The sequence below is a fragment of the Ahaetulla prasina genome, chromosome 2, assembly GCF_028640845.1.
Source record: "Ahaetulla prasina isolate Xishuangbanna chromosome 2, ASM2864084v1, whole genome shotgun sequence".
In the NCBI taxonomy this organism is placed as follows: Eukaryota; Metazoa; Chordata; class Lepidosauria; order Squamata; family Colubridae; genus Ahaetulla; species Ahaetulla prasina.
In genome coordinates, this window is record NC_080540.1 from 95,672,523 (window position 1) to 95,687,217 (window position 14,695).

General features: G+C 34.3%; 1 protein-coding gene across 1 annotated transcript in view; it reads right to left on the reverse strand.

Annotated features, from left to right (window-relative positions):
- Positions 1-1,806: 1,806 nt before the first annotated feature.
- Positions 1,807-14,695, reverse strand: part of DDX46 (DEAD-box helicase 46) — a 34,632-nt gene continuing 21,743 nt past the window's right edge. The window contains exons 19-24 of the mRNA XM_058166036.1: positions 14,395-14,544; positions 13,774-13,974; positions 11,423-11,641; positions 9,412-9,556; positions 5,820-5,893; positions 1,807-4,487 (exon numbers count right to left, since the gene is read on the reverse strand). Coding sequence (XP_058022019.1) covers positions 4,440-4,487; positions 5,820-5,893; positions 9,412-9,556; positions 11,423-11,641; positions 13,774-13,974; positions 14,395-14,544 — 837 coding nt within the window. The 3' untranslated portion in view covers positions 1,807-4,439. The remainder of the gene's footprint in view (positions 4,488-5,819; positions 5,894-9,411; positions 9,557-11,422; positions 11,642-13,773; positions 13,975-14,394; positions 14,545-14,695) is intronic.

Genomic DNA, 14,695 nt, shown 5'->3' on the forward strand with positions numbered 1-14,695 from the left:
GTGCATAGGGCATCCCGGTCTAGAAAGGGGCGCAACTGGCGCACCAGGCGAACCTGGTAAAAAGCTCTCCTGGAGACGGCCGTCAAATGATCTTCAAAAGACAGCCGTTCATCCAGGAGGATGCCCAAGTTGCGCACCCTCTCCATCGGGGCCAGTGACTCGCCCCCGTCAGCCGTGGACTCAGCTGACTGTACCGGGATGCCGGCATCCACAGCCACTCTGTCTTGGAGGGATTGAGCTGAAGTTGAATGTGGAGATAAAGTTGAATAAAGTTGAATGAAGTTGAATGTGGAGATAAGACAACTGTGCTCTTAGAAAGGTGCTTTCCCTCCCCTACAGTAAATATAAATATGTAAACTGAATGCTTTTTTAAACTGTTTTTTTTCCTTTCTTGGACCATCTTGCATATTATAATCACATACAGATTTCTTCCTTTTCTTAAGCAAAATGTACTTTTCACTGCTTCAAGCTTCAATAAAAAAATCAATACCAGTTACCGAAAATCAAATCAGCTTCTTTAATGTAAAAAAAAAGTGATCTTTTTGTCATCCTGTGAATTTCTCTGTGGCTGGGGTTTGGGGTGGGGCTCCTCCTTACAACCAGATGTTGAATTGACCTTCAATTTACCACATCTCAATTTAGTAGTTGAACAGTTGTTTATCTACAGTAATATTGGTTATGTACCATGAAATGAGTGTCGATTCTTTTATCCACCAGTTTCTCCAGGATTTTGTGATATTATCAAAATGCATTTTCTTTAGGAAACTTTTACTCTCTGCTTCTTTTTCTTACTCAAGATTACCTTGAGATAATTAGCTACTAAGTTTCATAGACAAGTTAGGCTTTCCACATGAAATTTTATTTTTGGTTGTTTCTAACTAGTAAAACAGTGCAGATGCCCAAATGTACAGAATATTTATTCATTAAATGTGAAATCCAACATATAAAGGTTCATACATGACTACACTATAGCTGTATTTTAGGGAATATCCAGATATTTTTGCATTTCATTTCAATCTATCAAACTAAGTGACAAAAATATGGATGCAGAGTTACTATCTCCATAATTACCATTTATCTAAAAGCAATCTGAAATGTATATTATATCAAATGTCCCATAATATTTTTCCAACTATCATTAAAATATAGTTTTTCAGTTAACTGTGCTGAACAGAAAGGCATTCTTCCTGTCCTAAACAAGGGTGAACCAGCAGTTAGAATTTTTTCTACAAAAACCTACCCTTTAAGAACACAAAGTTGTTTAAGCAGATACCATATTTGGAAGTGATCTTGGTCAAGAAAAATAATCACAAGAGCAGCACATTCCTTTTCACTCATGTGACTGGGAAAAGTAAGCAAGCAAACTTGTCTTAAAAGGTGGGGCAGAAATAGATCATACAAATCACAAATGTGCATGAACGCACAGGCATCACCACTTCTTACAGTCTGTTTAAAAAGTCAAACGATCGCTGTAAGGGGAAGCAGGATAACATGAGAATGTATCTACAGAAGCTTCTAAATCTAATTATCTTACAAAGGTCTTGTCTGCCGAGTTACAATCTTAGGCAAAACACAGCAGGGAAAGGGACTGGAAACAAATATATATATTTGTATATATATATATACAAATGGGATTAGTTAGAAAATGCCATTGTAAAGAAGATTCCAAAATCAGGAATTTAATTTATGTAAAAAATTGCACACCTTGCCCTTACCCAGTAGCTTTCTGTGAAAGCCTTGTCCTTACTATGCACATAAATTTCTGTACTGGATGTGGCTCCTACCTCTTTATAAATATGCAAATAATTCCTGTAAGCAGACATTTTGATGTTTATTTAAAATATTTTTATTCCACTTTTCTACTTAAAAAGTATTCAAAGAGGCTAAATCGATTGAGTCAAGAAAGTTTAACATAATCTTGCATTCAAACACTCATTTGCAGATGATGAAACAAAATACAGTTTAAATAGTGTTAAAGTTTCTAGATTGCAGGTTGTATCCAATTAAATTGATTGTTCTGTAAACCATTGAGTCTGTGTTGATTTAGCGGTATAGAAATAGAATGACTACAGTAAATTTATTTCTGCTCTAAAAACAAACACTTCTCTCAAATTTTTAATTCAATGGAAGCTTCCATGAACAGAAAAATAGATGTGTTCTGCAAATTTCTTCTCCCATTTAACTTTCCACATTGTTCCAAAGTTTTCTCCAATTCTTTGGAGTACATTTGGAGAGGAAGAGGTTTGACTGGTTGAAGCACCAAAGGAGAATTAGCAAAAATGCTTCCTTGTCTCTCACTAGAATCTCTGCTGAATCAGAGCTTCCCATCAGCAGAACTGGACAGATCTTAAACCACAGTGATTACAAATTTATCACTGAAGGTTTTTAAAACCATTAAAGACTTCTTTAATGATATGGTTATGTATAAATAATAGTCCGTGGTCATGAAAGCAGGATATTTTTTTCTTATTCAATATGTACAGAAAAGAATTAAGACAATTCTTTTTATTTAATGAAGCAGTTAGAAAACATGTATATGGTGAAACACATTTTTTTTTACAAAGACTTGCATTCCTTCTAAAACTGAAAGTGTGTTTTTCGGATTAGCTTCATGTTCAACTTCTTCAGAAACTCAAGGCAGATACCTAATAGTCCCATTACAACTTTTCCCCCTAACAATAACCCTGTGAAGAAAATAGAGTTGTGAGAGGCAAGGCAGGGAAGGGGAGGGAGAATCACCAGTGAGCTACAGCTGAGAGTGGATTTGATCTGTTTCTCCCTGGTCCTAGCCAACAACTAAACCACTGCAACACATTTTTAAATATAGTAAGAATTAATTTTTCTCTATATGGAAGTACCATCAGGGCTTTTCTAAGAAATTTTCCAAGATAAGAGTATTTCAAATCAAAATCCATACTCTTACTTTTTTCTTTCCAGTACTTCAAAATTAAATGTTAGCTTTAAAACAAAAACATAAAAGAGTCACAATATACCACAAAGAAGGGTGTCACTGTCTAAAAACAAAACAGTTAACAATTCTCAATCTGTTCAACTTAATGTTTTGAAAAATATTAGTGTTTGACATTTTAGAGAGGATGTCCCAGGGCCATCTACCTGAATTGGCAACAGAAAATTTTACTGAAAAAGCTGCCACACTGGCAATGCCCTGGTAATAGGGGAAAAAAAGTTTGAGATCCATTGTTTGCAACTTCCAGATTCCTCAGACACCCCAGCACTTGGAATGGGGTACAAAATTAGAACAGTCCTAGAATTGATATATATTTTCTTCCTTCCATTAAAATCTAAAGGAAAGAAAGTTTTAAAAGCCAGTGAGCAAATGAATACCTAATATTAATCTTCCCTTCCATTTTTTTCTCCTGGATAGTGAGACAAGCAGGCATGAGAATCGGTAGTTCCTTTTATCAATAATTTCCTCCCCACTGCCATAAATTTCCTCCCACCCCCCATTCTTCCAGTTTCTGGGAATGGTCTGCATGATTTTAAATTTAGAACTCTGCTCATATATTACATTGAAAATTAGTTTTTGGATAGAGGAGCACGCTTTTTCATATGACATTTTCAAACTGGACTTACATACCTACCGAAACCTCCAATTATAGAATACTAAAATTAAAACTACAGGAATTTGAAAAAGTTATTTTGTAACAATTCATATGGGTCCCAACATTTTAGTAATCTGAAAACAAATGTGATGCTCAAACAAGTTGCTGTCTTCCAAGAAAACAGTCATCAATGCTGAAGGTGCTTGGGTAATTATTTTTATGTAATCATGAAAAAAAGCTGGAAAAATAAACTACCCTATCTATGCAGTGAGCTAGATTAAATCCATACTTCTCTATCCCAAAAAAAGTTCTCGTATTACAGAAGTACAATATTCCTCTTAACTAAATATACATTTAATTACTTGGTTGTTTTCTAAAATGTAAATACTGTTACTCATCAGCCAACTCAACTTTTTTTTGACATGACATTCTAGAAGATCATAAAGTTCTTAATATCACCAGGAAGTAGAGGAAAGGAGGGGAAAAAAATCTAACACAAAACAGAGGAAATTTCTTTTTTCTATTTTCTCTTTTCTATTTTCTTTTCCTAAAAATGAGCAAGAAACAGCTGTAACATCCCACTCCTGTCTGAAATATTTTGAGCTGAGATTGTACTATGTACTTTTCATGAAGATTATTAACTGACTTTATTTAGTAAGTTGAAAAACAACACAAGTAAAAAATAATAATTATGCCCATTTGAAACTGTGGTTCTATATGCAGAAAACAATCCCCCACCAAAATAATTTTGATCTTGATCTTTAATCAAATTACAATATTTTTAAAAAGCAATGTACAAATAAGCAGTAAACAACAAAGGTAAACAAAAATGTTTCACAAATGAGAAACTAGTAGAGAGAAAGTTGCTCCAAATATTTATAAAACTTTGTATCTTCCTTTGTTGGTTGGTTGGTATGAATTTTGCTGCAAGAGAACAAATGAGTATGTTATTAATCAAAGATGCAATTGATCATGATTAAGAGAACAGTAAGTCAATCTGACTATAAAAAACAACAAAAACACATGTTTAATTCAAAGTTGCACAGAACAGACCTCCACAAATTGGATTATTGTGAAGCAGAGCAAGGGATGAAGCTTTCATTAATCCCTCCCAATAGTCTTGAAAATCCATACTAAATGGTGAAATGTCTTTAAACCATTACATATGAACTAGCATTTGGGGGTGGGGAATACTGTTGGAGTAAGCAGAAACTAGTAAAAAGTTGCTCTCTTCTTCCAATATAGAAAATCCCTCTGCCATCAGAAGGACTCTTCTGTTCAAACAGACAATTCTGAATACAACGTTATGAAAGGAGTATATAACGAAGTTCAATAAGCATTTAACTGCGTTAAAGCTATTTCGCTTACGGCATCATCACATTAGTTAAAAACTCCTTCAAAAAAACACTATACATGTGAATTGGAAATACAGTGATGCATAAAATAAGCATATTCTTACTTAAAATAAATATATACAGAAAAAAAATTGCTCTACTTTTACAGAAAAATGTAATATAATTCTAAAACAAGTTCCCAGATTTTAACTTGATATCTTGCCGCTAACAGTGGCTAATATAAATTGAAAAGTAGAAATTCATTAGTAGAAAGTAGAAAAAATTCTAAAAGTAGAAATTTCCTGACAGTTAGAACAATTAATCAGTGGAACAACTTGCCTGCAGAAGTTGTGAATGTTCCAACATTGGAAATTTTTAAGAAAATGTTGGATAACCATTTGTCTGAAATGGTGTAGGGTTTCCTGCCTGGGCAGGGGGTTGGACTAGAAGACCTCCAGGGTCCCTTCCAACTCTGTTATTATTATTATTACTTCACGACTTCAGGATTTGCAATATTGAATAAGTAAATTTAAGATGTTATAATAGATTTATTTTACCATGGCATCAAAAATGGTGCAATGTGTTAAATCAAGAGAATTTCAAAGTGACAGCATCATCACAGAAAAACAGTATCTTCTTACTTCAACCTCCCTCAACCACTGGATATGCCAAAACAGCTGTTCCTTACAAAATCTTACAAGCTGATTCTGTTTGGAACAGGTGGTCCTGTAGGTACCCAGATGTCAAGCCACGGAGGGCTTTATAGATTGAAATAATAAATCATAAATTGAATTCTGAAACTGATCAGCAGCCAGTGTAGGCCTTGCAAAATTAGTATTGGAGCATATAATCACTGGGAGCTTGTGCATACGGATGCCTTTTAACATTTCATACAGAAACCATGAAATCATATTTTACCTACCAATCGGATAAGCTCTTCTTTGATAAGCCTAGTGATTTCTGCCTTTGCTTTCTGAACAGCCAATTCGTTGGCACCTGGAAATGCAAAGCAACCCGCTCATTAAAACATCTGATTATTTAAACATAATCTTAAATTGTCTTAGAGATTTTTAATAATCCATAAATTGCATATGTATGCTTTAAAATTGATTAGTATCATTTTGTACTATCTCACAATAGTTGGCCAGTTGTTAGGAATTAGACCGCCTGTACAGTGTACAAACAAACATATAAATAGATAAATAAAATAATCAAAAGTTATTTTGCATCAGGATAGACTCATTTAAGTAAATATAAATAACAGATATAAAGCAACAGTTGTACCAAGTTTCTTATACAGATTTAAAAGTCTCCTTAACTTTAAAAAGCACATTCTCTGATGTTATACATCTCTTAGCATGGAAGCCCCCAAAAATTCAGACTCTTTTAAAAGCAGAAATATGGTGTATTGGCAGTTTCAGGTCACGTTCAAAAAGAGTGTAGCCCTTAGCTCTTGGTCCATTAAATAGAGCTAAACTCATTATTCCAATTACCTAGGGCAGTAATCTAAAAGATTATTCATTTTATTCTAATCTGTTTTATGGTTATTGGTACAACTTTGACATTATTAAATACTTTTTATACATATAAACCTAAACCAAAATTACTCAGATTGTTATTTTATGGAATGATGGTGATGGATATATATCCACATTCCAGTATCTTTTTCCGTGTCTCTTAGTATTAATTACATTACATTACAAATTATAATACTGGATTTTTCTAGCTTCTTTATCATATCATCTAGGGTTGCTGAATAAATAAATTTATGCTTATTATACTACTTGAGTATCAATTTACATGTGTTGTTACATGTAAAGAAAATAATCAACTGCAGAATTGTTAGAATATTTTTTTTAAAACCAACACCTTGTAGTCAAGTGATTGACTACCAGGCATTGCCAAAGAGGAAAATAGATACTACTTTGCTTATGAACCTGCCACCATGACATAGCAAGGTTGCAATTTACAAAAAATAATTTTAGAGATACATTATCAATGGGTTAAAAATATTTTCATTTATTTCAAGGGAATACTATTGCTGCGATCTCCAACCTCTGGGCTGCGGCCCAATACTGAGCCAGGGTCTATTCGGAATTGGGCTGTGAGAGTGGCTGGCCGAAGCTCACTTGCATGCAATTCAACTTACATAAGTGGTGGACTGGTGGACCGCCACTCGTGGAAGTTGAATTGCATGTGTGCATGCTAGCCCACAACTCAGGCAAGGGCTGCGAGTATACGTGCGCCAACCTACCACTTGCACACCCAGTTCTTGTCCCCTCCACCCAGCTCGGCTGCCAAGCCGCAAAGATCGGGAACCACTGTACTATTGCATAAGATAGACCTGGGTATTTTACAGTTCTGGAGCCACATCCAGTTCTTTGGTTGCCCCTGTCCAGCCCACATAAGGTCAATCAGAAATTAGAGATCAAATGTAAATAAGTATACATCAAGCATGCAATAGAACTGCATTACTTTTATTTTGAAGGCAACTGCTGTTTTTTTACAATTTACATATATGCCTGTGTGCCTATGTATTTTTGGTTTGGACCCTCTTAAGAGTCCTAGTTTCTTATGTGGCTCCTTGGGAAAATTAATTGCCCTAGCATAAAAAAACACCTATGTAATTCATCTTAACACTGCAAGTTACTTTCTCAGAATTGTTAAGGTTTTCAAAATAGCATTTCTTTATATTGAATGATCATTTTAAATACTGGTAGAAAATTCTACCCAATTAAGATAATGAATAGTATTAACATGAGCTAAATTCAGTTCGAGGGTAAATAAAACATAAAAACTATAGCTCATACTATAAAATAGACTGTGTGTGTCACACGCACACATATGGCTGTGAAAATCCCCCAAATCTCTTCTCCAAATAGTCACTTCCACTATTTATTACACTATTTCTATACTAGCCAATTCCAAATTGACTCTGGACACTTTACAATAAAAAAACATAAAAATAAACTACTAAACCAAACAGATTAAAGGCAACAATTCCATAAAACTTTCAAAATAAAAATTACATGACCATAAAAATATTACATGCGTGCTTATAAGCACAAAAATGTTTCCCCTGTTTCGGTAAGTTCAGTTTCTTTGTATTTATAGTCAAATCCTACTCTGGGGAAGGTGCAGCCAAATCGATTGAGTTCAGTGGGCTGTGGTTATTTATTCTGCTTGTATCGAATTCATACTTAAATATAAATCATAATGTATCTGGAACAGATTGTTTTAATAAACAGCCATTACACTATATTATCCTTTAAAAAAATAATTTTACTAAAGCGCAACAAGGAAACGTACAAAGAAAAGGTAAGAAATATCCCCATTGCCTCTTACAAGTTACACAAGAGGCAAAAAATAATCGGAAGTGACAAAAATGAACAGAAACCATAGACTTATTTGAACCACATGAAGACCGAGTAACCTATACATCAGGTTACAATAACTGTGTTCCAAGCTAGAAATAAAACAATCTGTTAGTAAGCTATCACAGGAGACAGGAAAAAAAGGAAATTCTAGACAAAAACAAGTTTCTGCAAAAATAGATAGCTGAATCCCTAGCTGCCTCCCATGTAGGAAGCCAGATTCTGTTATCTTTCAACAGAACTGGGAAAAGATATATATTGCTCCCGAAAACTCTTATGAGTGGAATGTAACTTGGCTGATACAAAAAGATGAAAAGGACAGCTGCTGATTAAAGCACTGTGCATTATTTCAGCAATTGGGCCAGCAGGGCTGAATTTTGATTTTCATATGCATGTTTGGGGCAGGTAGGTAGTGGAGAGACGAACCCTGTGATCTTTCTCTATCAACGATTGAGAAAATATTAATCGCTATGTAAGGTACTGGTTCCTCATTAGATAGCAAATGTAGCCAGTGCCAAGAATGAAGAAAAGTAACAAACCAAACCTCAATGCCCTGCTGCTATTCTTTGGGTTGCTCAGCTGGACAGAGCTTAAACAAAAATGGCAAAACAGAGTTAGTTCTCTTGCAGTCAAATGTGTATGCTTGTTCTGCTGAAATGTAAAACTGCCTGTTTTTGTGACTTTTGTCCCCCTCTCTTTATGTCTCTCTCCGTTTCTGTTGTATCTGTGCACAGATACTGTACTTTTCTTTAAAAGAGCAAACTGAATCATCAAAAGATTAACCAACAGGGAAATGGAATCTGGGGCACAATTGCAAGGGAGAGCTATTATTGTTTATTTTGCTCAACTTGCTACTTTTCTTTCTTCATAGCAACAGTTTTAAGAATCTGGTTAGCAGCAGTGGACCTTTTGCTGGTGGAGAGGGCATAAACAATGTTCTGAACACCTGCTTACTTAACATGTAAATCAGGAAATATGCAAATCAATGTTCAGCTGCAGATTTTTCATACCTAAAACTCTTTCTCAAGCTTGGTGTCCTAGTTGATATCAGGTATAAGTTAACTTTCTTAACTCCCTTTTCAGATAGTTGGGGTATTAGTCATACTCACTCTAATATTCAAAAATATTAGTCATACTCACTCTCAATAGCCAAGTAAATTTTTCTTTCCCCCTCTTTGGGTTCTTTGCCTGGAGGAAAATAGGTTCCTCTGATTGTAATGGCAGCTTCAGAATATTCACTTATTCTGTGCAGTGCTTCCTTTGAAGTCACTTTCCATCTAGCAGTCTGCAAAAGAAAGTGATAAAAAGTAAAAAAAAAGTCGTGTGAAATTCTAAATAAGATGAATGCCCTAAAGTTGCATGGTAAAAACATCAGATACTTAAAATTGCATCTACGTTTTTAGGTTCTATTCATTGGGAAAACTAATTAAGATCCATATGCATGCATTTTATGAAAATCGTTAAGAAAGCTGGATTTAATACATTTATCTTTCTGGAAATACTGTTTTGAACTTTTAAACATTTAGCATTTTTTCTATGCCAGAGTTCATCTATGCCCTGCTATCATGTTATTTATTTAATGCTTCATCCCCATTCAAAGAATAAAATTTCCCCCATAGGATTTCATTTACTAAAGGCAGAATTTTTTTATTTATATAGTTATTTATTATTGATAATATATATGTAAGCAGCTTTCAGCCAAACAATACAATTTGGAAGTGTTAAAAGGCACTACAGAGCTTTATACTTGAAAGCATGAAACTGGACTTTGTATTCCTACTGAAGTTTATGCAACAGTCTGGTTAAGAGCCATATTCTGGGCATGTGTGCTGTCAAAGGGCAAGCAAAATAAAGTAAAGCAACTTGATAAACAGCCAGAGTAATGAAGAATGCACTAATAATTTTGCAATACTAAAAAAGGCAAAGTGTAGGGACCACTCACATATCAAAGTTCCTTTAGATGCTAAACAAGCATCTCCAAATTGCATTATTACAAACACACCCAATTGCTTGCAGCATTTTTCTGAATACATATAACACTGGAGGCTGGAATTCTAGGAAAGCAATTCTAATTTCCAAGGACAACATTTTCACTGCCAATATCACCAAACTGATTTGTATGCTGTTGAATAGCATCCAAGTGCCCCTGATTGTAAACAGAATCTTTTGACTTTCAAATACCCCACTATTCTCCATATTTTATTTAGGATGAGAGTTTATTGAGAGCCAGTCTGATTTAGTGGTTAGGTCATCACACTAGAAAGCAGGAGACCATGAGTTCAAGTCCCTCCTTAGCTATGAAAGCAAGGTGGGTGACTTTGGGCCAGACACATTCTCTCTCAGTCCAACCCACCTCACAAAATTGTTATGAGGAAAAGTAAACAACAGTATCAGTTAGAAAATCTGAAGGAAATTGAAGTACAACTGCTACAGCTGAACCACTTATAGTTCTTGTTTTCTATCTATCTATCTATCATCTATCTATCTATCATCTATCTATTCCATCTACCCATCCACCTAATTTTTATATCACTTATTTCACCTGTCTGAATCTATACAATTTGCAAATAACAACTCTAACACAATGATTTCCCCTCAGTAGTGAAGGGAATAGCAGGACATTCTCCTCCAAAATATAGCTCTGCAGACCCTCATTAGCCAGCAGGAGAGCATAAGAGACAATGTCAGGCTATCCATATAACTGAGAAGTATTCTTCATTTAGTGACGCTGGTTGCAGAACTGTTGATTAAATAAACAGTATCATTAAAAGATCAATTTTTTTGAGGATTCATCACATATGCTTTTCCAGTAGGAAATCTATGTCATATCAGAGATGGTGTTGGATAGTTACTGGATTAACTCAATCCCGATACATCTAGATACATCTTTGGGAAGACCCAAAGGCAGTATTGTAACTATAGTTAATACTGCTTTACAAGTCAATTTTTATTCTGATACCAAGCTTTTAAAAATGCAATATGATTATAATTAACAACATTCCTTAAAAATTAAATGTGCAACTGAATTATACAAACAAGCAACAGAAACACCACAGAAAAAAGCTAGTTACATGGGAGCACAAAAACATTATTATAAGTAGCAATTAAAAACCTCTGCAATTTAAATGAAAATGAGAAAAGCAATCCTTGCCTGAGGGAAATCATTGATCTCCAGTTCTTCCTCATATCTCTTAAAAGATTCATTTTGTCCACCCTCCTGCTTCTCCTCCTCTTGTTTTTCAATGGGCACATAATTGAGCTTGGCGTTGATCTTCTCAGCGAGTTGCTCCGCAATAGTTTTTGCAGAAACTGTTGGAGCCTGAATTCCGCCACCCCTCAAGATAGCGTTTGTAGCTTGCTGCATCACATCCTGAAATAAGATATTTAAAATAAAATAAAAACCTAATTTCAGAAACATATCACTTGCAATTGAATATATCAAGATTTTGGTAAAAATGTATAAAGCAATTGAACAAAATGAGAAATGAAAAGCTTGTCAGATAAACAAAGCTGGACATAGAGACTACCTAAGGGGATGCTAATATGACTTTGCTTGCAGAAATAAAGGCCTTCGCAATGTTTCAGTCTCTTAATTATTCAAAGATCACTGTGATTTTAAAGTGTGATATTTCAGTCACCGATCTGTCAATGCTGGCAGATGGGAATAGGAAGCAGATTGCTGCTTCATATTGCAGTCATAGCATCAGTTCCCACATGCTTTCTAGTACAGAGAAGGAAGATATAAAGAGCGAGCAAATTTGGAAAAGTCAATTGTCTCCCTTCTCTTATTGTAACCACGATAGTTTCAAAACAGAAACCTGATTTCAGAACTTTTCATATAACATTTTTAACAACAATTGGCAACTCTTATTTCTATTTCAATTATCTCATTTCCCAGTCTCCAAATAGATAGGAAAACAAGCGTTTATTATAAATAAATTACCAGTTGTGCAAACAAGAAAAGAGCTTGCAATACCTTAGAGACCAACCAATTTATTCTGGCAGAAATGATATCTACTTCACTAAAATAAACGTGTTAGCCTTTACAAGAGTCTTTGTTGTTTTTGCTGTAACAGACATCATTACCATTCCTCTAGAAATTATCTAGAGGGCTGCAGATACCGTAATTACTGCATTCAAAGTGGCATTTTTTTTTCAAGCAAGAAAAACAGGCACAGCACAGGACACATAACAAATCTGGTATGGGGCTACCAGAAATGTACAATCTAGGAAATATCACACATGTTCCGAGCTGGGCAGAATCAACCAGGGGAACACTGCTTTTGTTTGCTTTACATTGCCAACTAAACAGCTCCAATGAAAGTCCCAAACTCAACCTGACTAGGACCTGAACGAAAGATTAAACTTTTCCTCCAAATAATTACTTTGGCTTTGGGGGGCGGGGGAGCAGAAAATAGTTTGTATTTTCTGAATAAGAAAAACAGTTATGGAAGTGAGCATATTGGTGGGAACTGAAATTAATTGAAGAATATGGCTAAAATAGGGAGGAAATAGTGAAAAGGCCCTAGTCTCTTCAATGGCTATGGAAGGGAGCATACCAGCCCCTTCCTGCCTTTTTTTTTTTTTTTTGCCTTTTGTTTGTGAAAGTCTTACACTGAAGAATTTTTTCTTTCTGTGGAAACTGTCTACATAAATAAGTACTTTGAAAAGTCAGAATCCCTGATCATTAGGTAATCTCCATGCATAAAAAGGTTTACTACAGACATTCTCAAAACAAAAGTATCTCATGTATAATTGTAAATGTAAATTCTTATGCCTATTTATCAGTTGTTATTCTTAAGCATGCAAACAGCCATCTACAAAAATGTTTGTTCAGAAATAATGTTCATTTTATATCAGAATACTTTCCCTTCCAAAAACATTTAATGCCAATCAAATCATGTTTATTAATCTTTTTATGTCTTTGCAAAGGACTAAAATATTTATTAAACTATCTAGACAAATTTTTTCTTGTTACTGATAAAACCATATTTTGAATTTACAGATCAACAATCAGATCAATAGCACTTCAAATATTGGCAATATTATACGTAATAAAATTTCAGTTATCTGGATTTCCCATATACAAGTTTGTGATGACTTATCTAGGTTTAATGTACTATAGCTTCTATTCTGCTACCAACCCAAATACTTAGATGGTGTTTTGCTATTATATCAAATACTTTCATTACACAGATGTTATTCAAAATATTTTGAATTATTTGCGATTTTGTTTATCACGTACACAGTTAAGAGGAATTTATAATTTATAATGGACTGATTCATATTTTTCTGAATACAAATTCAAATTGGGTTTCTAACTCAAGTGCAACCATTTTTTCTTAAATGAAATAAATAAATAAAAGTGTTTCATCCCTCTTTCCTGCTAATGTCTATGTCTGCAGAGCTGTCCGGATTGTGAAGATTGTACCATATAAATTTAGCAAGACATAAAGCATTTAACATAAAGACTACAAAAATTGATTTGTAGAAGAGGATGACCTTAAACTGAAAAGAGACCAATACTTGTGCCTCGGCTCCAAGATTCTTCTGTGCATTGATTCTCAATGCCAATCTCTTAGCAATTTCTAATTTCTCTGCATTTCCTGCTGTTGGGGCAGGAACATTAGATGAACCACCAGATGATGCCATGTCCTTCACTCTTTTCTTTGAATTGAACATGCTTTCAATCTGCTCATCAATCTAATAAAAAAGAAAAGTGAAAGTTCATATTTTTAGGGTAAAAATAGTAAATGATTAGAAGCAACATGCTAATCAAGGTTTAGATACCTAAGCAACTGATTTCTTTTTCAAGTACTAACTGAAAAATCATCCAAAATAAAAATTGCTAAAAAATACATCAAAAGTAAATAAGAAAGTAGAAAAAATTGTGGTTGACTTTTGTGGCAACATCAAATAATTCACAAATTGTGCAAATGATAGACGATGAATGAAAAATAATATGGTATTTGACTACAATTTAAAAGAAATTGGGCTCACAAATTCACTCCAATATAAGAAATTTGTATAAGATCAGCCAAAGGACAGGGAAACAAAAGTGTCATGTCAAACACATTTTACATCTGAAATGTCTAACTAAAAGAAATGTATGAAAATACTTACATCAACTGCTGTATCTTCATCATCTGAATCCTGCAAGCCAAGTGCCGCTTTTTGTAACTTCTTCCGCTCATTAGCCAAAGCTTCTTCCATTTCATCAAACTTGAATCCTTTACCAGAGAAGCCGCTACTCTTTTTAATTGTTTTCCCCTCCTATATATGCATAATCAAAAGTCAGCCACCAAAGATAAAAATGTTCTAAATGTTTACTGGTAAATTTTTTAACATGTAAGGTATTTTAATATGCCATTTTAGAGAAATGTGGTACCTTGGTACCTTATGGTATGTGGTACCTTAGCTGATA